General features: G+C 39.7%; 2 protein-coding genes across 3 annotated transcripts in view; both read right to left on the bottom strand.

Moving 5' to 3' along the window:
• Window positions 1-4190: 4190 nt before the first annotated feature.
• The window catches only part of Uev1A (Ubiquitin-conjugating enzyme variant 1A), a 142044-nt gene continuing 120416 nt past the window's right edge, over window positions 4191-25818 (bottom strand). The window contains exons 1-5 of one of the 2 annotated variants that reach the window (XM_065218032.1): window positions 17179-17278; window positions 16459-16532; window positions 5304-5446; window positions 5122-5247; window positions 4191-5050 (exon numbers count right to left, since the gene is read on the bottom strand). In XM_065218032.1, the coding sequence (XP_065074104.1) occupies window positions 4910-5050; window positions 5122-5247; window positions 5304-5446; window positions 16459-16480 (432 nt within the window). In that variant the 5' untranslated portion in view covers window positions 16481-16532; window positions 17179-17278 and the 3' untranslated portion in view covers window positions 4191-4909. Of the gene's footprint in view, window positions 5051-5121; window positions 5248-5303; window positions 5447-16458; window positions 16533-17178; window positions 17279-25818 lie in introns of those variants that run through there. The other variant, XM_065218033.1, reaches the window with a different exon arrangement.
• On the bottom strand, window positions 21226-23409 carry Art7 (arginine methyltransferase 7). Its single transcript, XM_065217941.1, has 2 exons — window positions 21752-23409; window positions 21226-21688 (listed from the first exon to the last, which is right to left on the bottom strand). Exons 1-2 carry the CDS (start codon window positions 23384-23386, stop codon window positions 21260-21262), a joined length of 2064 nt encoding a protein of 687 aa, XP_065074013.1. The 5' UTR covers window positions 23387-23409; the 3' UTR covers window positions 21226-21259.

Raw genomic sequence — 25818 nt, 5'->3', positions numbered from 1 at the left:
ATTCTAGTTGATATTCTATTACTACACTTAGTTTCGTATTGATTGTTGCTAATACCCCGTTCACATTACAGCGTATATCCATAGAGGTAACTCTAAGACCACTGGGTCCCGAAGCAAATCATTATTATTTTTGGCTCACTCAGTACCAGAACAACGGTCCCAAGCAGTCCCAAGCTATTTCACTCACCCCTGCATGTTCTGCATGAATCCACACACCCCTGATGTTATCTGTCAAACTTTCATAGCGAATCAAAACAAACATAGTGTAGTAATAGAATTTCAACTAGAATAGGGTACGTTAGTCGTTTGCTTGGGACCAATAGGCTACTAAAGTGGTGAGCCAATTTAAAATCGTTAGTTTCGTATTGATTGTTGGTATATCACGTGATATACGCTGTCTTGCAATGAGCACTCATACATCTAGTTTTCACTGGAAATCCTATGTATGAGTGCTCATTGCAAGACAGCCTATATTACGTGATATCCCGGATAAAAATAACCATACAATTACCATAACATAAAATACAATTACAAGCAAACCTATTGGCCACAATCGATCTTATTGTGCGTATATAGTACACGAAATTTTAGCATATTGTTATTACATTAGATGTATAATACGTACTATTTAGTAAGAGTTTTCAACAATAGAACAACCGAGAGAACAACAATTCAATTAATGGTAAATGGCTCAAGTTTGTTCGGGAAAAGGTGATTTTTCGTATGGTTAAGATCGAGGTTAAGATACATAACGACCCCCTTGTTCCATTGTATATTACCCCATTTACCATAGATTCTGTTGTGGACACAATACATTCTATTGTTATTTCGACAGTGAGCATGCATAAGGGCGAGTACGCGATGATCGATTCTCTTCATCGATTTTCTCTTTGCATTGCTACACCTAAGCGAAACAATTTTCTAGAATTTGTTCAATGCAGAGTAGTAACAGGTTGTATTGGCTATCAAAAGTGTACGGAGAAGGCTTGTTTCGTATAAATAAATCTCATACCTTTTAGGTTTGAAAAGAAATCCAGAATTGGCCGTCGATTTATTTCGGTTTTAGTTTTATATCAGTTACAACGAGTATCTTAAATCTATGTATTGAGGAACGTGGATTAGCATTCGGTAAAATGTTAACCAATCAGAAGTTAGCATTCTGATCGGTACATAATCGATTCTAGCATTTAGATGGATGGTGCATGGAGGGGATGATAGAAAGATAGAGAATGTAAACATAGAGAGAGTGAGTGCCCTAGCGCGAGTGACTTGTCATAGTCGCTTGCGCTATGCATTTCTCGAGAATGGAACTGTGTTAGCGGTGTGGTAATAGGACACTTTTTGCATGTTCTTCAGTTCTTAGTTTCAAGTGCTGTTGTGCTACTTGAGGTTTATTGCTTTGTATGAATGATTGGAACTGTCCGTGGGTACGGGTTAATATGTTGTAATTAGGATGGGAACATGGACTTGATGTTCTGGTGGGAAATGGTTGAGTTTAAAGGATGTGTTAGGAAATTTACGATGTGTTATGAAATGTAGGCTTTATGAGAAAGATTGTACTGTGAGAAAGTTTATGTGGGTAAGTTTGCTTACAAAAGCAACAGCAAACGCACCGAGAAACGTTAAATCTAGCGAGTTATTAACAAAAGAGAAAATCGACGAAGAGAATCGATCATCGCGTATAGGCCCTTATGCATGCTCACTGTCGATTTTATCTTTGTGGAGAATAAGATTTATTGTAAATACAATAAACTCTATTGTATGGTTACAACACATTTCATTGTACCTCTACGGTTCTTTTTTTTACAGGATAGGCTGTAATGTGAACGGGGAATAAGACTAGTAGGTCCCGAAGAAACGTGCTCAACTTTTTGGCTAAGCTCTGTCCCAAGCTAATCGATTCACCCCTCGAAACATAGAAAAATCCGAGGGGGACGACTCTATCTACGATGCAGAAAAGATTGTGTTTTGCTGTGGCTAGCTGCGCGCACGCTGAGTAGACAGAAAGAAGATTGATGACGATTCTGAAGATTTCCTGCAAAAAGATGATGCACGATGCAAGTAGATGCGCCAAATGAAAGAAGGTTTTTCGAAGATTGATTCGCTAGTGTGAGATTTGTTGAGCATCTAAACTTGAGATTTAAATGTGTCTCGGGAAAATCCATTAACCCCTCTTTCTATCTGTCAAACTTTCATAGCGAATCAAAACAAACATTGTGTAGTACTAGAATTTCGACTAAAGTAAGGGAACGTTAATCGATTTGCTTGGGACCAATAGGCTAGTCAAGTAGTGAGCCAATCGAGCCAATTTAAAATCGTTAGTTTCCACCGGTTGGTATCTATCATTGTATGTGATACAAAAACACCCATCCAAATTTACTTTCATAAGACAAAAATTGTCCAATGTATAGTTTGAAATGATGGGTACATGGTTGTTACTTCGGTCACTTGGACTGCCTAACATGATTGGTGCTCATTTTCTAAAGGCGGGGTCAATCTAAAGTTAGGTACTCTACTCTGAAATCTGTGAAAGGGAATCTAGTATCATGGAGAACGATGTTTATTGAACATTTAGTGCAATAAGTCCTTTAGCTGATGCATTTTGGACACCTGAAAACTTTTTCAATAATTTCGCGTGTGTTTATTAGTGCTGTTTGCTTATTTAAAAAAACTTAGGGTCGAAAGAGTTTTTAAGATTACCGCGAGTGAACAAACCGGGTTTTTTCTTCCAACGAAACTTTTAAGCGCAAAATAATCATTACCAATATAGGAAAAAATTCAGTAAGATCCTTCCATTGCATTATTTTACGATTCTTCAATATTTTGGATGCTGTATGCAGAGATACAGTTACTATTGTTATTGTGAACAATATAAATGCCTAAAATACTTCAATTTTCTTAAATATGAATTGAATAGTGGCGGAAAAATTTTAAATTCATTTTCCGGTTTGTTTACGTTTTGGACATAGGCCCATTCCAAATGTTACTCTAGATTTTATGATTCTTCAATATTGTACAAACATTTACACATTACACACAACTACACATAGTAACTCGGAGCGTTTGGTATTTCTGGAAGTATTTCAAGTTAATACTAATGGCAAATTTCAATGGTATTTTCAGGAGAATTTTGAGAAACATTCCAAGATAATCCTGAGCAGAAAACAAGGGGATCTGAGATGAACTGCAAGCAAATTTTGAGATGTCTTAAACCATTTTTTAAGAGAATTCGAAGAGCATTATGGCGAAAATTTCTAGTGTAAATTATTAAGAATTCAAAATGAATTGCGAACGGATTCTAATCACTTTCTGAAGGGAATAAGTAGATCATTAGATTATTATATATAGCATTATAACCAGACAGAATTCCAACATCATTTAGGCCTCAGGCAAAGCTTGAAAATAGATTTTAAGGAATTCTAGGATGATTCTTATGAAATTTTTGCGAGGATTGCCAACGATAGTTCAGACACATTATTTGGCGTAATTTACTCATGCGATCGGAAAATTCGGATTAAAAAACAGCTAAAATAGTTTATTTTTCACCTTTTACTTTGTTTTGTTATGCTGTTTTTAAAAGAACAAAAGCTTGATTTCGTTTTATCTCAGTGTGGGTTTCTTCTTCTCAGATTTAATCACTGCAGCATCAATCCGGTAGTGTATGGTAAAGGACTTGAATTATCAGTTGATTCTTTCTTCTACAACAACTACCGTTACAGAGAGAGTAAAAGCTGGGATATTGTAAGAGAACGTGGGTGCGTTGGTTCCCCTAGAAAACTGCCACTTGCTCAAAGTATATTACGGACTATGCTGCACCTAGATGATATAGTTGTGGATAATTTTAATTACTCGCTTAAATTTCAACTTTCTAGTTAAAGCAGCAATTTATTTAAATCTTTGTAACTTGTTTGTTTTTCTACTGGCTGGAAATGATTTATGTAGCAGGAAATGCATCGCAGCTTGTTCCAATACTTTTATACCGCACTTCCGCGCGAAACGTGCTCGGCCTTTATATGAACGAAACCCCTTAATGTAGGCAAACGAAATGTTTAGGTACATTTCTTTCCACCAACAACAAAATAGTGTAGTGATCTTTTCTGTCGATTTAATATTGGATTATTTTGGTACCACGTGATGAAGTAGAATGGATTCTTATTTTCCCAGTCAAAGTAAAGTAACTTCCCGGCCGATTTTTGGAGAATAGTATCCGCTTTTATTGTTTCCTTCTCTTCGTTCATCAGCAGTGTTAATGCTAAACTGTTTCATCATTTTCTTAAGTTTCCTTCATCATATTTAGAACGCTCGTCAAAATTCGAACTGCATGGAGTGTAGTTTACCATTTAGCATTTAATTACCGCAAATATAGATAAGCAATCCTTTTTTTTTTCTCTCAAACCCCTTATCAACAGATTCTTCTTCGTCTTGCGTTGCTCCCTCTAGTTCTATAAAGGATATCTAGGATTTTTCATCTGTGTGTTTATGTGTAGTGCTTTGTAGTGACTTGTAGTAAGGAGATTTGTTCTTGCTGCTCATGGTTTATATTTTTGTAAGATTTTCTCTTTTTAATCATAAATCAACAAAACCAAAAGGAAGGTTGAAGAACAGCAGCAACAATGATAGCGATGGCCGCAACAGTAGAGCGGAAGTTGAAGAGTAGAAGTAGTAATAGCAGTATATTCCTTTTGTTCCGATTGTTGCTTTTTCTCTGCAGCTGGGTGTTGGGTGGTTTTGTAGGGGGGGTGTTCTACAGGAGCAATAGACAGCGTCGTTCACGCACAGAAACGATGATGATGATGACGAAGACGACGACGATGCAAAAATATCAACCAGCAGCAAGAGTAGATTTTCACGATGTAACTTCTTCCGTTCGGGTTTTGCCTTTCTTCCTTTCCCTCGGTTCTTAAGGCCACTAGAAGCAGCTTCCTTCTGGTGGCTGTGTTAACTTTAGGTTTTCCTTTAACGTCATAATCCTACGGATCTCCTGAAGAATTGTCTTAATAGTGTAGTCACGGTTCCATCTGCTCAGCACGGGAACCATCCGGTGTTCAACCTACAATGAAAGGACGCTGTTAGCATTTCATCCAATGACGAGGAAAAATCTGATTGCTAGGCACTACTTACCACTCCGTTTTGACTATTAATGCAGTTAATGTTAATCTTTGACAAAAACTTTAGCGTTGGCGGTTCGTCTGGATAGCGTTCGCCGCATTCTATTTTCAACGAGTACATTCTATTTTCGTATGGTGTCTATAGAGAGATGGAACTGAAGACAACGAGCATCAACAACATTCGAATCAACTTACCCTTGGCGGGCCAATGATCATGCCAGTCCAGTGAGTGAGTGTCATATCGTCATCGTTTTCCAGCCCCCAGGAAATGGTGCCATCGCCTACGCCCTTCTGTCCTGCTTCTAGCTCTTCCAGGAGTCGGAAGTTGCGTGGAACCACTGCGGAAATAGAACACGGGAATTGGTCGTTTAATGAGACACATGCTTCGGTGGAAAACAAAATCGTTAGCGGATTAAAAAGTGCGAACGGGGATTACATCATTCTTTATTTTCGATTTGAAGTAGGTGAACAAAGTACAAGAATGATCTGATTTTGTCAGCCGCATTTTTTGTAATCTTTTCTAATGTTGCATTACTTATTGCACCAAAGCATACCTTAAACGACCATCTTGAAGATGAATGAGCAAGATTTGAAATTACGGTCTGGAAAGATAAAAGTCTGGTGCGCGGAGGGGCTAACAAAATCGGGTCATTACTGTAATAACCAACTCGCTAAACGAATAGATAACGTAGCATTTCATGCCGGGAGTAATTTAATAAAAACACTGTTGTCAGGTGACGGACGACGCAACGGCAACAATAGGATGGTAGTTATTATTACATATTCCGTTCTACCGTTTTGTTCCGAGCTTCTGGCTTGGCTCTGTTTGACTGAACTTCTTTATTTTTTATAATCAATTACAGAATCAGAAACTAATAATTCCTATTCTGGACATGTAGATTGTTTTAGAATATCCTGCTGTTATGTTCTTCGATAGATATGACTTGAGCTGCTGCAAGAGCGTTCGGAAATCGGGCTCTGATAATAAGATTGTGGACCTTGAACAAATTTCAAGACCCTTGGACTGGACAAGATTTTCGTTTCTTCGGGTTTCGTGTTTGTCTTGTTTTTTTTTCGTTTCCCTCTTCCTGTGTTGAGGCAAATCTGATGCGGTGGTATGTGAGTTTCCCGAATGAATGTATCATACAAGCCAAATTGCAATGATATTATATTCTCTTCATCCAAATGAACGCTAATTTTAGATGATAGCGGCCTTAATAAACGGGTACCACACACTATCGATATGATAGATGATACGACCATATTACATAAAATTCGAATGATAGCCAGAATTGATAGTTAGGCGCTGATCATCTGAAAACTCTACTTCCTTTTAAGGCAATAGATACCTCTGGTGGTGATGGTTCGGCCACCAGAAAGTACACTGGAGCGTATCCTAAGGTTGAACAATCTCCCCACCGACCACTTTACCTCCTACCCAAGTAAAGCAAATTCTTAGAATTATGATGAGTAATCTTCTTTACAACCAAAGCCAGTCATACAAAGATTATATAAACTGTTATAGAACACGTGCTGCTTAGGTAAGGCTTACCTAGAGAGGGTCTAGTATAAGAGAGGAGCAGACTAGTCGCTTGATTCATAGTCTGGCGGATAGAATCTCGGGAACCAATTGAGCTGTCAAATAACGGAACCAATCGAGCAAATCACGACCAACAATAGAACTGAGCACATCAGCTATTGCGAACAAAACTTCGTAAACCCTTTTCTCGTGACTCAAGGTTCGCCTACGCAAACTAACATCATCTTTGGGTTGAGCAAAGTTTCCCCTATCCGGGGATGCTGGTAATTTGCGATCGATAGGCGTGGAAAGAATAATCATGTTTTTTTTTTATCAAAGTTGATAGTACCTTTTCAATTGTTGGTCTACACTATATTGAATTGGTTCCGCTTTTTGATAGATCGAATTACTATCCGCCAGACTATGAATATAGCGACTATATAGCGGACTGGCTGGTTTTAAAAGGTTTTAATCTGTCAAAGCCAGAGCCAATCGAGCACCACCTATACACGGTAACCGCAAAATACCCAATAATGATTACAAAGTAAGCATTTTCGAGGGAGACTGGGACTACCCATTAAATGAGTAAAAAGATTACCCATTTATGAGTATTTGTTACTCACAAATGAATACTTACTACTTATTTTTGTAGTTGTAATTACTCATAAATGGGTAAAATTTTACTCATTTAATGGGTAGTCCCAGTTTCCCTCGAAAATGCTTACTTTGTAATCATTATTGGGTATTTTGCGGTTACCGTGTATTGATTGCATTGGCAGTGTTGCTAGAAATCACCTACACGGATAGAAATCTCCTTATACCTTTTGGCAAATTTCTATTGCTGATTATTCATAAAATGTATAAGTCAACTAATAAGCAGACGCCTTGCAAAAAGATAATGAAGATCATGTGTCAAATGAAATGTATAAGCGGTCACACATACCTTTTATGCATTTTATGGGACCTATGTGGTTTGTCTTATGGAATGTATAAGGCTGATGTTTTGGCAAAAATGTATGAGTGAAACACATGAATAAAATAATTGATTTTCGTTTCGTGTACAAGGAGATTTCTATCCGTGTAGGCATAGGTTGCAAAAGCAGTTTGTTTTGAATTCGCTTCTCTCTTATACTAGACCCTCTCTAGGCTTACCCATAAGACTCGATAGGCTTGCTTTCTTCCTGCGCAAAAATCTTTGAATGTTGATCAGATTTCAAAGGATCTAGTAAAACAATTTTCGGCTGTGACAGAGGTTATGAAGGTGACGCCAAACAAACTGCGCCTTACCGTTTATGACCGCCCTGATAAAAAAAAATAACCATAAAAGAGAGCTTAACGAGGTTTTCGGGGTATCATCCAAACCATTTGTGGGATAGGCGCCGGTGGTGTAGTGGTAAGCGTGATTACCTCTCACCCCAGCAGGCCTGGGTTCAATTCCAGTCGGCGCCGCCGGGATGTTCTGAGGCATAACATCTCTGATCACGCCTTCCTTCGGATGGGAAGTAAAGCCGTTGGTCCCCGGTTCATGAGTTGATGGGTCGATAGGTAGGGTCCAGGTGTGGCGTGTGGGAGCTGCCTTCCTGGCACGTCGGTAGCATTGATAATCAGCACGGAAAACAAGATCGACGGAAAAAACAAACCAAAGGAAAAATTTTTTTTTTTTTTTGATAGTTTACCTATCCGGTATAGAGTTCGTTTATGGTATTTCTTATTAGAATGTGTGCAGGCAGACAGGATTGTTACTTTTGAGCTTTTTTCGATGGAATATCGAGTATACATTCCCAGTAGCGGTGTTGAAATTGGGAGAGTTATCACCGAAGCGAGTATGACTCGCGATCGCGATGATTTGACCACTTTGTCAAGCAGGAAGATAATGTTAGCCTCCCATCCCGAGTTCAAATTGGTGGTGACGAAATCGAGATGGTCGATGAGTTCGTGTATTTGGGCTCACTGGTGGCCGCCGAAAATGATACCAGCAGAGAAATTCAAAGACGCATTATGGCAGGGAATCGTGCCTACTTTGGACTCCGGATGACGCTCCGGTCGAATAAAATTCGCCGCCGCACGAAGTTGACTGTCTACAAGACGCTGGTGGTCTCTACGGCTATGATACCTAGACTATGCTCGTGGAGGACCAACGTGTTTTCGAATGGAAGGTGTTGCGTACCATCTACGGTGGAGTGCAGATGGATGACGGAACGTGGAGGAGGCGAATGAACCACGAATAGCACTAGCTGCTGGGAGAACCATCCATCGTCCACATTGCAAAAATTGGGCGATTACGGTGGGCTGGGCACGTCGTAAGAATGCCACACGACGACCCAGTGAAAATGGTTGTAGAAAGCGACCCAACAGGAACAAGAAGAAGAGGCGCGCAGCGGGCAAGGTGGATCGACCAAGTAGAAGGCTACCTGCGGACCCTTCGCAGACTACGAGGCTGGCGAGGTGTGGCCATGGATCGAGTAGTGGAGACGACTTCTTCGGACAGCAGATGACAACAAGGCCGTAGCCTGATTGGTAAGGTAAGTAAGTCAAGCAGTTTTGGCGTGACTTTCTACCAGCGGTTTCACAAAACTGGACCATCTCAATTCTATTTTTTGTACGAAACGCACAAATGTTGGCTACAAAATAATGTTTTATTTCAAAGTTCTAGTGGTAGTAAACGTCATTTAAAATGCTCGAATGAAGTAGTTATTTACTGAAAAGCGGTTGGTGTCTTCCCTGACACCTAAGTTGTAGTCGAATTATGCGATGAAGAGAATCGATCAATACAGATAGGACATTTTGAATTGTTTATCTAGATTACGCCAAAAAGGAGACTGCGAGTTGTACGATATACGATATGATATCGATACGATATCAAGCTGAACATTGCATTAGGTCCTAAGTAACATTGATCGATTCTGTTTGTCGACTTTCTTTTTCGTTAATAACTTTAGCATATAACCAACAAGAGGGATTCCATCCAGAATGAGCTGAAAAAACCTGAAATCGTGCTCGACCATCTTCGATTTGGATGATACTTTGCCCAAGTTTTCAGTATGATAGACCAAGTATTTTCCGCAGGAGAGGAGACCCTTTTGACTCAAGGATAATTTTTGAAAAGGGCCTATGTGTTTTTGCACACTACTTTATACATGGCCATGGAAGACATTATAATGTACCTAATAGTACGTTCAGACTACAGAGTTATAACATGTTATAGCGCTATCTTGATGGTGGTTTCTGTGTTGCAATTAGTTGACAACCGTTATAACATGTTATAACTCTCCAGTCTGGACAGCGTTTAAAATAATAAGATGGATAGGTACATCAATATTACCAACTTAAATAGGATGAAACTACGCTTGATAATGAAAATAAGTGCAACTTAACATGTGTTGGTTTCTATATTTAAAATAATAGTGTTTTCATTTCCCCTGTAAATTCTAAACGGGTTGTCTGATCGTTCAATCGTCAAAAGACAAATTGAAGGTAAATATATGTGTATCTTGCTAAACTTATCAATGCTGATGGAGAATCACGATTAACTTATGGAAATGGCTTATTTTCTACAAAAAAAATGATTTTGATGAAAGTAAATTTGAAATATTTCCAAAACAGTTATATTTAGGAAGTTTATCGATATGAGCACTATCGTTTGAAATGATTTTTATAATCATATATTAACATCAAACTGAACATTTTGCCGTAAATAATGAAATTTTCAAAAATGCCTCAAAAGTTGCTCTTAGAAAAACTTTTTTATTAAAAGTTTGTCCATCCTAGAGTTGTTTTCAAAACTTCGGCTTTCTATTCAAATTTTTATACAAAAAATATAAAAAAAATCAAAAATACGTTTTTTTTTTATTTGAATTTTAAGGTTTATTTTAATTTTTTTTTTTTTTGTAAAAACGAAAAAAAAAATTCCGTTTATATTTTTTTTTTATAAAGCCTTATTAGTTTCCTACAACTCCTTCTTAGTCAATTTTTTTTCTTTAACCAACTGTTTTCGAACTACATTTTTTTTAAGTATGTGTGCAAAAACACATAGGCCCCTTTCAAAAATTACCCTTGAGTCAAAAGGGTCTCCTCTCCTGCGAAAAATACTTGGTCTATCATACTGAAAATATGTGCCATGTATCATCCAGATCGAAGATAGTCAAGTTTGGTGACTGACCGATTTGGCGTGGAATTGGTCACGATCAATACGAAACTAACGATTTGAAATTGGCTCACTACTTGACTAGCCTATTGGTCCCAAGCAAACGATTAACGTACCCCATTCTTGTCGAAATTCTACTACAACACAATGTTTGTTTTGATTCGCTATGAAAGTTTGACAGATAAAATGAGGGGTTCGTGGATTTTCCTATGTTTCGAGGGGTAAATCGATTAGCTTGAGACCGAAGAGAGCACCAGAGCTTAGCCAAAAAGTTGAGCACGTTATTTCGGGACCTACTAGTCTTAGAGTTACCTCTATGATATAACTGTTTCTTGATATGTTTGTCGTATTAGATGTATTAGATGATGTATTATATAAAAGCTTCCTTTATCGATCTGTGTGCTGAAAATACCTGAGAATGTCTTTACATGGCCATGGGGATACAAAGAGAAAGTCGACACAGAGAATCTGTCAATGTTACTTAGGACCTAATGCAATGTTCAGCTTGATATATTTGGTGGACTTATATGATTATAAACGATTACTAGCTGAAATATGGACACAACTGGGTGGCGTAGCCTGGGTGTAACGAAAACACTGGCGTGGTCGGCCTAGTACGGCGATAGAGGAAACCCTTCGCCAGACAATCAACAGTCACAACAGTCAACTGAATGCCGTCGTGGATAAGGGTCAAAAGGGTGACCGCAAAATCTACACAGGTGAGACGAACCAGCCAATGGCTGAAAGTCTCTATAATAAAGAAATCAATCAATTAATCTACACAGGCGACTTCAATGCGAAGATCGATTTCGACAACACGGACTAGGAACGTGTCATGAGACGCCATGCTCCCGGAGCAATGAGCGCGAACGGCGAGCTTTTGGCAGATTTTTGTGGCAATCACGACATGGTAAGCAGGGGGTCGTTTTCTCTTATCGACCAATGCACAAAGTCAAGTGATTTTCCAGCGATTGACATACCGAGAATCAAATCGAGCACATCTGCATCTGCCGAAAATGGAGACGGATCACGTCTGATCACCATTTTTTAATTGAAGAGATCCGCGATCCGCCTACGCATTGCGCGGAACCAGTGGCGGGAGGAGAGCTCCGGTGGCGATTCAACACACACCGACTTGAAGATGCAGCATGAAGGTTTTTCTAGAAGAACTTGAGACCCAACAACGAATGTTATGGCAGCGTAAAAGAGCAGTGGACGACCATCAAGAATCAATGTCCTTTATATAAGCACAGATATAAAGTCCGAGCCACCTTGCAGTATGAAATGTTGTGGTAGAGTTAAAGTCCTGCAAGTAAAAGTATGGACGTCTATCAAAAGTTTTTCCAATCGAACCGTCAAAATGCACTGCTTTGCTCGATTGGAACAACTTGTTTCAGTTTGTGGTGGCAGTCATCCATACTTTTAGGCTGTGAACCGTTTGCGGAGTTGAATTTAACTCGTGGTTAAAAGTGACACTTCGAAAGTTATTTTCCATGTTCGAAAATCCCCGTGCTGTAGATCGACCGGTTTTCGAGCCACGGTTGTCAAAATTTAACTTCTTGTCTGTCAGAAATAACCACGCTCGGATAGCAGGGTTAATCGATAACTTTTCATCTGTAAAATTTCAAACAAAAGCAATGTTAGCAATATTTTAGCTTCTAGTCTGTTGATCTGGACCTTATAGAAACGTCATTGATCAAGTATGCCTTTATCGAACAATATGGGTGAGCTGCGCACCCCAAGTGCCTAAAGAGTGGATCGTGAATGAAACCCATTGGAAAATCGAAAAGTTAAGAGAAGCAAAAGCCGCGCTATGGGATGTTTACACTTGTGCTGATTCACGTGCTGGTGAGTCTGTCGTTTGCAAAACCATGATTATTAAACGCTGTACATACTGGAGAGTTATAACATGTTATAACGGTTGTCAAATAATTGCAACACAGAAACCACCATCCAGATAGCGCTATAACATGTTATAACTCTGTAGTCTGAACGTACTATTAGCATGATGTAAACAGTGTTTGGTGCTGATTAACATTGGTGCATAAATTTCTGTTGGAAACTTGATCAGATTACACCAATTTTGGTTGATCAACATTATGAACCAGCACATAATATGTAAACAGGCCATAATGGGGTGTTTACATCTGTACTGGTGCCCTAGCACGAGTGTACTAAAATTGTACTAAAAAGTAGTCAGCATAATGTAAACAGGCCATCAGCATCTGTGAGATTCCAGGAGCAACTGAAATTCGAGCTAGTGAAACAGCATACATATATGTAAACAGGTCATAAAGCGGACGATGACCAGAGAAGAACGAAGCCCGTGAACGTTACTCGGCTCTAGAGAAGGAAGTAAACCGCTTTGGTAGACGGGACAGCTTTACGGTAGCTATATAGCGACGCTATAATAGGGTCCGACCAAGAGGGTCATAGGTACATGATACAAGAAGACTACGGCTGCCTTTGCGAGTCTACGATACGTTTCGAGTTCAAATCAGATAAGTCTACCCTCCAAAATCCGAATTTCCAACTCGAATGTGAAATCTGTTCTGTAATACGCATTAATGGCCCTTCGCTCAATTTCAACTTCCTATTCAATTTTCACACTGCCGTACTCTAGCGGAACTATCAACCTATCCTCTTCAGAACTTTTCCTTGTTAATAAATTATCACACTATAGCTTCGGGCCTTATTACGGGTGTCACTACACGGTGATAAGGAAGTGATACTCAGAATAAGAGTCGTGGTTGCCGTACAAATCAAATGGGAAACACTTCACCGTGAAGTGACATCCGTAATAAGCCCCTTCATGTTGATATTAGTATAGCATTTCCAACGAACTCTGAAAATCGTAAACTTCACGTATGAACAAAACAAAAAAAAAACAGTTTGAATGTATAATTTATTTTTAAATCACGGATATTAACCTATTTTTCTGTGTGTAGGATCTCGAAAAATATCAATGTTTGAATCTCTCTTGGAATTTTTGACCGAATTCATTTGAGGTTGTAATCCTTCGTAACATACCCTCTATGAATTCTCCGAAAACTCCAAAAACATGAAAATATGCGCCGGATTCCTTTTCCTCCATAATCATGAAATTATCCTCAGATGTCCTTAGAATTCTCTATTCTAGTACCTTGGAGTTCTCCTCAGAATTATCATGGTATAATCCTCTTTCTCGTCTCATAATTCCTTAAGAACTAACACCAAAAACTGTTGTGAATTTTCATTAAAATTTAATTCTTTTGAATCCTATTCAGGGTTGCCTTGGAATTCCTTGTGACATTGACATTTTTAAAGAGAAGTACATTTTTCTAATTATTTTCCCGGTGTTATCGAATTTCCGACATTTTCCTGGTTCACTTGTCACCCAGATTATTGTACATATTTTGCAGTTGAAACTGAGCTCTTTAAAGATCCGAAATCACAAATGAAAGTGAGCTTTGATGATGCATACTGTAGCCCTGTAACAACTTTTATGAGGGTCCACTGGGTCGGAGACGAAGCGTGGGACCACTCTCCACCTAAGATCATATGGGCATTAAATAAACCAACCAAAGAAAATCTGAACCCCCACACTGTGGTCCCGCGCTTCAACGAGCTCATTAGAACAATGCTGAATGGATACGAGCTCATTTATACGGATGGTTCAAAAACAGCGAGCGAAGTCGGCTATGGCGTATTCGGCCCCAACCTGTATATCAGCAGAGGCCTTCCTAAGCCTACATCGATCTTCTCGGCTGAGGCAGCTGCCATCTTCTCAGCCGTTACAGAGTCCAGTTTTTCCTGGAAGGCCATCATTACCGATTCGGCCAGTGTGCTGAAGGCCCTTGAGAGTCCGAAGAACTGACACCCGTTAGGGCAAGCAATCAAAATGGCTTCTAACAGCAACACCGTATATGTCTGGGTTCCCAGCCACTGCAATATCAATGGAAACGAGGCTGCGGACAAACTGGCAGCGATCGACAGATCGAAAATCCCAGTGGAACCGGAAGTCCCTGCAGCGGATTTAAAAATCTGGATCAAAACGATCATCGCTTCGGCATGGGACAAGGAATGGGCTAATACCCGAGACCCTTTCTTACGCAAAATAAAAGGAGATTCGAAATGCTGGTCCGACACCAAAAACTGGAAGGACCAGAGAGTACTGTCCAGATTACGCTGCGGCTACACCAGATTCTCACACGATCTCGGATCCCGTGATGGATTCCACAAGCAATATATGGGGTGTTCAACCAAAATGTCTGTTGAGCATCTCATAATAAATTGCCCTGCACATCAAAACCTCCGAGACCAATACGGTATCGGTCTCAGCATCAGAGACGCAATATCTAATGACCCAAACAGGGAACGATCACTTCTCGACTTCCTTAAAGACACAGGCTATTATCAATATACGTAGAACCCCGCAACGAACAATGACACGACAACGGACGAACGACGGCACTTGGACAACACCAGCTCTCTAAATGACATGTCAAACGGAAGAACAACGATGACAACCCCGCAGGCTACGGACTTTGACTCTCTCTCTCTCTCGAAAATTAACCACAACTTCGTTCACCTTCCTTACTATTAAAACAATCGACACAGAACTCTGAGATACTTAAACTCTGTAACAAACACTATGTAATTTATTCATTTTCTCTCTCCGGGACCCCCTCAGGAGTCCCAATCCTTCAAAGAGACGAACCAGCTAAATGCTGAAAGTCTCTATAATAAAGCAAAAAAAAAACTTTTATCAATTTTTCAAACGAATTTTTCATTGCAATATAAACATGAATGTCGCGAAAAGTTACTTTAGTTAATTTTTGTCGAAAATAGGAACCTTTTAGTGACCACCTTAAAAAAGTGACCCGCCATCAGCCCTGCTAACATAATCATTTATTTGGAACAAAACTTGAAAACAAAATTTGTAACGACCTAACTAACTCTTACTGTCGTACCGCCCAGAATGTTTCAACCAGGATTAATTTCAAGTTAAAAACTAAACTAAATAAAAATCTAATCGTAATATGCCTTTCTTTTCCCTTCTTCATGATAGCAACCAAATAAACTAATCAAAACTCATCTCGCTGTAGGAACCTACTAGCTATTGACCGAATAATTATTGCTGCATATTGATAAAGAGAAATCCTAGCAGTGACTCAGTGGAAAAAGTTTTCCCCATTTGCTTCGTTGTTGCTTTTATTGAAAGCGAAGCCGGTGAATGTTATTTTTTTGGAGAAAACGGGCCTTGTGGGCGTGTATCAAAACACATCCTTCCCGGTCGAATCGCACCAGCAAATTCCAAAGAGCATCGGGGGCAACATCGCCTAGGTAATGCTCTGTCTAATTAAGATGCATTCGTCGGCAAAAGAAAAACAACGAGAAAATCGAAGTCTCTGCGCACATTCATCATGCATATGCGGTGGGTTGTTATCCTACGTGACATCGCCGCAGCGCAACACAAGGTACGAAGACGGAGAAAGGAAGAGGGAAACAAAGTGGGCATTTTTGTCAGTTTTCGCCCCGCATTATGCTTTGCAGGCAGGCAGGAATTAAATATTGTCCTGTGATGATCGATTGAAGGTGCATGTCCTCATCCGCTCCGATTTTGATAACGAGGATTAGACTGATAATGCTATGCTGGGAGACACTGGTCCGCTAGATAGACAAAAATAATTGTTTTGATTACTTACCCACACCGGTTGTGGAGGCCATTGCAGGCTGATACTTGCTGCTGTAGACGATGTTCCGACGAAAGGAAAGGCTCCTGCTATTTGGGGAGCAAAACGAACGAAGGTAGGTATTTTCCTCGGCTTCTCTGGCTAGTAGCTAGCTGGTGCTTCTGGCAGATTATTGATGAAAACCAGGCGAACAGAGAAGAAAAAGCAAAACTTAAAACATTATGGAAACGTCAAGATCAACATGTGAAAAAGGTTTTAACGCTTTGGGGCAATCGAGAATCGATATCGACCTGATTGGAAAATGTCTAGACCGAACTACTTTCCCCCGTACAGTTTCAACTAGCCTCAGCAAATGATTATCCTTAACACGATTTTCACTTTTCCGTTAAAAAAAACCATTCAAAAAGAAATTAATTTAATGATGCCGAAAATTGCAGTCATAGGCCGTTCCACCAATCGGCCTCGACTCGATGTTTCACCTTGTCGCTTTTTCCGTTTTCACGTCACCACCACCGCCTCGCCGGGTTCCCTTTCTCTGAGCGAGCTTTTTTCCCCTGTGCTGCTCTTTTCACTCCACGCACACACGCACAGCACAGCCAAAAGTAGCTAATCGGATCGTTCCGGAGAAATTTTACAACACAAATCGAATGCACCCACGGTCTGGTCTACTGCCGTTCACCGTGTCGATGCCGTTACCGATTCCCGTTGCCAACGAGAGCCCACAAAACTTACAATTTTCACGTATTTTGTCGCACGAATGGCCTGACACTACTCCCTTTCGTGACTAAACTTTTTTCAGCCTTGCCTTGCGTTTGTAACTCTTCTTCTTCGAGCTGATGTTTCTCCTTCGTCGTCGGTTTCGCGGCGAGAGGACGACGTCGATGGTCGATTTTGAGCAGGCGAAAATCGACAAACAAAACGTCAAAATCAAGATGTCGGAAAATTTAAAGCTCAGAATAAAATTCAAGCCAAACTCCATAATCAATGATCGATGAATTGATGGAAAAACTCGAGGAAAACTGCTGCCAGATGTCGCTACTGAACAATGATGATGATTGTGAAAAACTCGAGGAAAAAGTGCGAAGAAATCTCGGAATAAATTAATAAAATTCAGCATTAAAATGCAATTATCTGAAGTCCTTTTTGATTGGGTCGTATGTAACATTTTTGTCAATTAGAGAGACGGGGTGTTTTGTTTTGGTGAACAAATAATTTGTTTCTATTTTCAATGAGATGGATGATTCTTTCAAAATTCCCCTTAACTAACATCTCATGGGTGTTGCTATCAACTGAGTAAGGTATTGATAGCGTTTCTGTTGAAAAACAAACGTGTTTAAACCAATCAATATAATACGATCTTTTGCATGCCGTGTTTTACATTCGACCGTGCGCTTTTAGCTGTTCAAAAATGTATTATTATGAGTAATTACATTTTATAGACCACCCTCAACCGTTTTACATTGAATATTTGCCAAATTTGCACTTTTATTAGGAAAAAACAACAGGTCTTATGTACAGTTTTTACGCTTCTGTCAAATTTGTTACATACGACGATTGACACCCCCATAGAAGTTAGATGTCGTATGTAACATTGAGTTATGTTTTGGTCAGTTGGCATTGGCACATACGACGAATAGTTTTTTGATGAGAAAATGAAACAGAAATGAAGTAGTGGGCCCAAATTTTGCCTCTTACAGTACGTTCAGACTACATAGGTATAACACCGACAAACCAACATGAATGCCCATAGCAAAAACAATAATATTGTAATATTGTATATTATAATGTCTGACCAAAGCACACTACTGACATCTGGCTCAGTCTTGTAAGCGGTCACGGTAGTCGACACATTTTCTGTGATAATTGACTGCCTTTGCCTCCGACACTTGCAAAGCAAGCTATCATGGTACAGTACCAAACTAAAATGTCGTATGACAGGCTCTGTCATACGACACTGTCGCCGAAGACCGTCACGAATGTATGTATTTTAGTTTTTCTCATAATAAGAGCTGCTGATGGTGTGCTTGTGTGAATTCTGAAAATAGCAAGCAATGATGTCCTAGTAATAATATTTCTGATCAGAAATGGTTTGATTTACACCAAATTGAGGAATTACAACGAAATCACAAATCAGTGCCAACATTTCAAAGGGGCGTAATTGCATTTGTAAACAATGGTTTTAGTCGTCGATTTCTCGTGAATGAAAGCTCACTCATAAAAATGAATGACACCAGCAGGTAGAGAAATGTTTCCTGTACCAGCTAGCATTGGTAATTTGGAGTGGTGGGCTTTTATTTGCGAGAAATCGACGGCTAAAGCCATTGTTTACAAAAGCAATTACGCCCCTTTGAAATATTGGCACTGATATGTCATATGATAGCTATTTTGATAATTTTCTTTTAGCTCGGATGTTATTCTACCGCTCGTGTTGTGTGAGAGAGACGACGGTAGATCATGAGTTTTCGAATACAAACAGACTGTCGCGCACGACAACGAAGCGAGGGTAGTAAAAAACGTCAACTGTTTCAACCCCTGATCTGGCTTCGTGTGCGCAGAAATATTTAGCTAAGCCATGAACCCGCATGCAAAAGTTATGAGTTGGTTCGTGTCTGATCTATTCGGGACAAATTATTTTTATCTAGATCAATAAATCCTATGGTTTTGACAGGTCGGATCACTGCACATTTAAATCGGCCGTTTACGATTTTCGGGCATAAGTAAGAATTAAGTGTCATGTCGGTTTGTCGGTGATTACACACTAAGATTTTTTTACAGTATACTGTAATTTTTTACCGAATATGGAACAGCTGAACATTCGATAATTTTTATTATTTACATCTTCACTCCTTGGAGCTGTCTAAATCGAGGTCTAAATTTACTGACCTGGATTGTAAATTTTACAAAATTATTGGTAAAGTTTATTATGGCGCTCGGTATATTTTTTACCGAAATAACTGTAATTCATTATTTTCCTGAATGAACAAAAATTATGATATTTTCATTGATTCATTGATTATTAAAACACAGTCATAGTAAAGTCACAGACAAACAGACGTAACTCTCTGAATAAAATTATCTCCAAATCATAGTACCGCCAAACATAGGATTTCAGTAACGAAATCTCGCGGACTAATAGCATAGAGGTAACTACTAAACCCTCATTTTATCTTTCAAACTTTCATAGCGAATCAAAACAAACATTGCGTAGTACTAGAATTTCGACTAGAATAGGGTACGTTATTCGTTTGCTTGGGACCAATAGGCTACTAAAGTGGTGAGCCAATTTAAAATCGTTAGTTTCGTATTGATTGTTGCTAATAGTACGTTCAGACTACAGAGTTATAACATGTTATAACGCTATCTTGATGGTGGTTTCTGTGTTGCAATTATTTGACAACCGTTATAACATGTTATAACTCTCCAGTCTGGACAGCGTTTAAGGCTGTGTTCCATTTGGTAAATTTTCACTTAAATTTGACACTTCGAAAATAAATCATAATGTTCGAAAATCCCTCTGTTGTTGATCTTCCGATTTTCGAGAAGGTGCTTGTCAAAATTAATTACTGGTCTGTCAGAAATCAGTCTGGTACAATTGAGGGTACTTTAAAATTTTCCATCTGTCAAATTGAAGTGAAAATTCACCAAATCGTACACAGCCTAAGGCCGTGGCCAGGGTAGACGCGATTCGCGATGCGACGCGACCAATTCAAAAGAATCTTATTATTTATTATTATTCCTTGCGTGAGTCGCATCGCGTTGCGTCGCGTGTCGCGTCTACCCTGGCCGCGGCCTAAGGCTGTGAACCATTTGCCGAGTTAAATTTAACTCGTAGTTAAAAGTGACATTTCGAAAGTTATTTCTTATGTTCGAAAATCCCCGTGCTGTCGATCGACCGGTTTTCGAGCCACGGTCGTCAAAATTTAACTTCTTGTATGTCAGAAATAACCACGCTCGGATAGCAGGGTTAATCGATAACTTTCCATCTGTCAAATTTTAACCAAAAGTTAAAATAATCCACCAAATGGTTCAGAGCCCAAGTAAAAGTATGGCCGTCTGTCAAAAGCCATCAAAATACACTGCTGTCCTCGATTGGAACAGTTACACATTGCATTAGTGGTCGTGAGATTCTGTAAGAAGAGGGCATGAAAAATGAAACACTGCAAACACGTACGTTTAAAAATCGACGAAGAGAATCGCGAGACTCGATCATCGCAGTTAGGCCCTTATGATTCTGAACGCTATAGATACTATACTTCGACAGAACTTAAAAGTACATTACATTTTAACTGGCATTTAAATTAATTTAACTCTCAACCCCCCAACGTCCGATACTGATAAATGCTAAATCCACAGACATAACACATTGAATATTTCTCATTGTAAAACATCGTCGCTAAAACATTACCGCCGTTGAGTATACTGTGGTGGGTAGTACGCTGAACAGAAGGCGGTAGTGTGTAAACGTCAAACGCAAGGGTATTTGCCACAGGTGCCAGTACTACCAACTGAGATACTTTCAAATTGACCGTTAAATGCTTGTTCGATGAACAACTTATGAGTGGTATGTCTGTTTGTCTGTGTTAAAATCATAACTCCAATTTTATATTTATACTATCCATGTCAAAAAACCGCAAACTCCTCAAGTTTTAATGAGCTTTAAAGGATTTGGATGATGTTTTTATTCTGAAAATATCATATGAAAAAAAAAATGGGTTAGTTTTTTGACGTTGGGGGGTTGATAATTAATGAATTAAAAGAAGGCTAAGTTATATTGTCCAATCATGCAACTTTTATTCACTTAACAAAATCAACACTAGTAACCAAATTGAAAGTAACACGACTTGAGCTGACCATTGAATTTAACTCGCCAAGAAATTGTCTTCTTGGCGGTGCCTTGCTTTCGCAGCAAATGAACACCTTGTCTCCAGTTTACGTTCCACCTCACAGGACTGGCCAGATCTGCCGAGGGAACTTCATCAATTGGAACAACCGGTCCCGTAGAAATTATACTCTTCGGTCTACCGCTCCCGTCCATATGCCAATCGGCCCACAGAGCAATTCCGTTACATTCTTTGATCACATGATCCAATGAAAGTACCATTTCTCCTTGAGCTAGCTCAGACTGTAAGCTTCCGTCAGCTAGGTTGATGGTGATCATTTTACACTGAGATCCTAAAGCAAAGCAGGGGTATTCCCAGAGCGGTTGAGCCTCCACAGGGGAATCTGCCACGTTCGAATGTTCCTGAAATAAGTCAGACACTTTTCTATTATGGCGTCAAACCCGGAAAAGGTTGGAAAAACTTACTTCAATCATTTTATCCATCATGTCGAGATCGAATCCTTCGCAAGTACCCAGAGGTGCGTTAATTTTCTGTAGATCTAAAAATTCAACCGGAACGGCATAGATGCTAAAACTATTGGGAACAACTACCACCTTCTGTTTGAGTAGCACCTTCACCTGTTCCCAGTCCGATCCAAACTTAATAGCATTTTCCCATGGTAGAATGGCGGAATTGAAGTATGGTTCTCCGAACACGTGAGTTATTTGGGAGGCTGTCTCGGGTTCCAATTCATCAATACTGGAAAGGATTTCAACGCTTTCCAGTTTGTTAAATCCCACATAACTTTCCATACACTGCCGCGAAAGTTTACTCTTTTCCAGAAGTATAATTTTCTTTGCTCCCATTGCTCTTAAGGACAGTCCCAGCAAAGATCCCTCTCCCAGTACCAGCACAACAGAGTTTTTATCCAGAATTTGTTCTAAATAATTCAATATTCGCTTATTGCGAGGACCATCGTTGATCTGTCCTATCCGTGAGCGTGAATACGCGATATGCAAACCGCATGAACAGTGAGCTGCTTCCAAGCTGGAATTTCCTAAACCAAACCACAACGAGAATTCATCGTGATAAGCATCCAGAGCTATTTCCTGACCCTTCATCAGAGGATCTTTCGTGTGAGGCAAGAAATAGATGGCTTGCATCCAGTGATCCCGCCAAGGAATTAAATTTTGATCCGGAATGATAGTGCCCTGGTTTTTCTGCTTCAACTCGGAAAAATCTAGATGGGCCCAGAATGGCGCACAGCTTAAATGCACAGTTCCTTCCAGATCCATTCTCAAATCCCACCACATAAACACTGCCTGTGGTATGCCTGAATTTATAGCCCTTACCAATTTTCTAGAGTGCCGCTTAAATTCCAGAGCCTCCTTACTGGACCAGTCAAATTCGAACACTGGAACCGGTTCCGACAGAGCATTAAAGCTTTCCATTGGCAGTTGACTGAGCTGAACATCGAAAACAGCTGACGATCCTCGACAGTCAATTATTTCCTCCGGTGTCCTTAGCAGCACGTCTCCATCAGAGTTGCTCAAAATTTTTGGCACCTGCCAGCTTATTGCCAGTGGACATTCCACCACTTGAGCGTAAATTGTGGCCTTATCAGGAATCACTCGGCAATCGGCTTCCAGCAAATGCTCCAAAGCGTGCCTATAGGTAGCAATCGCACCTTCTCCTATCAGCTCGGTGTCGAACAGTTCCGTAACCAGCACATTCGCTTTGCGTTCCATATCTTCGCCAGCACCGATAACTACATCCGTAGATTTCTTCTTTACCAACCGAATCCGATCTCCCATTCCATTGGCAGCAATAACGCGTTCCGCACAGTCTGCCATCGGTCGGAATGCTTCGCAAGCCGTCACACTATCCGCACCAGCACGAACGGCCATCATCGACAGCAGACCACTACCAGTTCCTATGTCCAGAACGTGAGCTTCCTTTCCGGCGGCATGCAGCCTTTCTATAGTTAACTGAAGGGCCCGATCGTACTTTTGATTGCGCTCCCAATCGTGACACATGTCGGCAAACGCACTCCGGGCAATTTCCTGATTTCGATCGAAATCGTCTTCCTCTCCGCTAAGATCGTCGGAAAAATCGTACATTTCGGAATTTTTTAATTCAGTCCCAAAAAAAACACGTTTGGTTTTACCACCGGCACTTTTGTTTGATTGTTGACAAACATCAAGTCTGTTGTCATACAAGCAACCCCGGTGGTGAAATTCGGTTGTGCGTACACGGAGAAACGAAACAACTCAAAATTCTACCGTGGACCCCCGGTCATGTGACCGTCTTCAATACAATGACGTTTATATAAGGTCTGGGCCAAAGGGCTTATTGGTGTTAGTGAAATGTGCAAATGTTTAGTGGTGTTCGTATTTTATTGCAATGTTTATCTTTTTACACGAAACAGCTGTTGGCAGTGACGTATTTCTATCTGTTCTCAGTATGTTGGCAGTGACGTATTTCTATCTGTTCGCAGATGTTCAGCAATGTTTACAACATTTTTGCTTCTAACACCAGCAAGCTGCCTGTTGGCCCAGACCTTATATAAATGTCATTGTCTTCAATAGACCTTTTTGACGTTTAATCATCTTTCTCTATCTAGCACACATGGATGAATGGACGATTTGTTTTCCCACCAATCTGTTTCCCTCTTGCTCGCACTCTTGCGCTTTAAATGGTACAGTAGTGTGCGCCGATTAAACGTCAAAAAGCTCTATTGGCGTTGACGGCGACTCTGTCTTAAATTTTTTCGCCGAGATTCCAACAGCCGAGTAGTTCTGTAATTTATTTTGCTGAGATTCGGTAAAACAATTACCGAGACTCAGCCAACAAATAAAATTTTGCTGAGATCTCAGCTAACAACAAGATATTTTGCAGAGATATCAGCAAAAGTAAATGCCGAGGTAATCGGCTGTTGGAGATTTTACCGAGTTAGATTAAGGCTATAGCTCTTTACTCCTATATGAGAAAATCCATAAGCAAACGTCAGACTTTGTACTATCCTTTCACTCCACCAAAAATTCCCATAAGAAAATGTCTATATTTGCCGGAAGAGAAAATTTTTCGACGGTGCCGTCAACGCCAATCTGAACACTTTTTAATTTGAACCCGTTAACACCCTACACGATGTTTCGCGAAAACCCATTTATCTTAATTTAAGTGTAATAATTTTCCAAAATTGATCCGCTGGAGGAATCCGGCTGAGGTAAACATCCTTATTGATGCGTTGCATCAGTAAGGATGCTTAACGCAGCCGGATTTCACCAGCGGATAAATTTTGAAAAATAATTACAAATTCTAACAGAATTGTGATCCTCTACACAGCAAAAAAAAAATGTAATATCGATCAACGTAATTCAAGCTGATGTATGAAATAATGATGTAATAGCAAAAAGCAGATACAATATTACATCAATGGATGTAATTTTGTTCGCAAAATCAATGTACATCGTAGCAGCAGTTTGGATGTAATATTCAACAACTTTTTTTTTCTGTGTAGGTTCGAAGACAGATCCCGATATGGAATCCCGATGCCATATCCCAACCGATAACCAATGCCGGATCCAGAATTTAAATTTAGGCTTAAGTTCAAGGTAAATTAAATTTATGTTAAAGTAAATTTAAAGTTATATTAAGGCCCAAACGCAATGTGGACGGAAGCGGAACGGAAACGGAAAGTTTGACAGTTGTCACAAATGACATCAAGATGCCTAATCGAAGTCGATTTGGTTCCAACAAGTTTTCAATCCGACAAGTTGGCTTACTCAGATCGGGCTTTTCCGCTGCCGTTGCCATTCCGCTACCGCTGTCATTGCGCTTGGGCCTTTACAGTTATGTTAAAATATTTATAAATAAAGTTTATTGATGAAGTCATGTTCTCGCCAAAACTGAACCTACTCTTAAATGGGAAAACTACACGCTTAGTTCGGTTCACCCAAATATGTGTGAAGAATACCCATAATCGCGAAAAAGTGCGCATACCCATTTTATGAGTAAAGTCGACATACCCATATTTGGGTACATGTATTTTGCGGATAATGTAGGTAATGTTTACCTTTGTATGGGAAATTGACTTGGGGTGAATTTAGCCCAATTTTGGGTGATTTTTTTTTTATTTATGCTTTTGAACATTTCAGTGTCAACATTTCAAAGGGGCGTAATTGTATTTGTAAACAATGGCTTTAGCCGTCGATTTCTCGCAAATAAAAGCTCACTCATGAAAATTAATTACTCCAGCAGATAGAGGAATGTTTCCTCTACCAGCTAGCATTGTTAATTTGGAGGAGTGAGCTTTTATTTGCGAGAAATTGACGGCTAAAGCCATTGTTTACAACGGTAATTACGCCCCTTTGAAATGTTGGCACTGATTTATTGAATTAATAAAAATACAAAATAAATTGCATCAACTTTTATTTAAATCAAATGCAATCTCGTCCCCAATCAATCGAGGTCAATGTACTGATACTTGAATAGATCCAGCTTTTGCAGGAATAGAATTTGCGCCACAACGCTACACACAAACAACAAAAAT

This window comes from Ochlerotatus camptorhynchus, unplaced genomic scaffold, assembly GCF_037179485.1.
Source record: "Ochlerotatus camptorhynchus isolate MF236.1 unplaced genomic scaffold, CSIRO-AGI_Acam_v1.1 ptg000082l, whole genome shotgun sequence".
Taxonomy (NCBI): domain Eukaryota; kingdom Metazoa; phylum Arthropoda; class Insecta; order Diptera; family Culicidae; genus Ochlerotatus; species Ochlerotatus camptorhynchus.
Note: the sequence above shows the minus strand (reverse complement) of the source record. Positions and strands in the feature narration are given on the sequence as shown.

What these genes read in the sequence shown, in the direction of transcription:
- Art7 (XM_065217941.1), bottom strand. Translation starts at nt 23,386, where the DNA reads ATGTACGATTTTTCCGACGATCTTAGCGGAGAGGAAGACGATTTCGAT. An exon ending in TGATGGATAAAATGATTGAA is followed by an intron (nt 21,689 to 21,751) that starts GTAAGTTTTTCC and finishes GACTTATTTCAG; the next exon opens with GAACATTCGAACGTGGCAGA.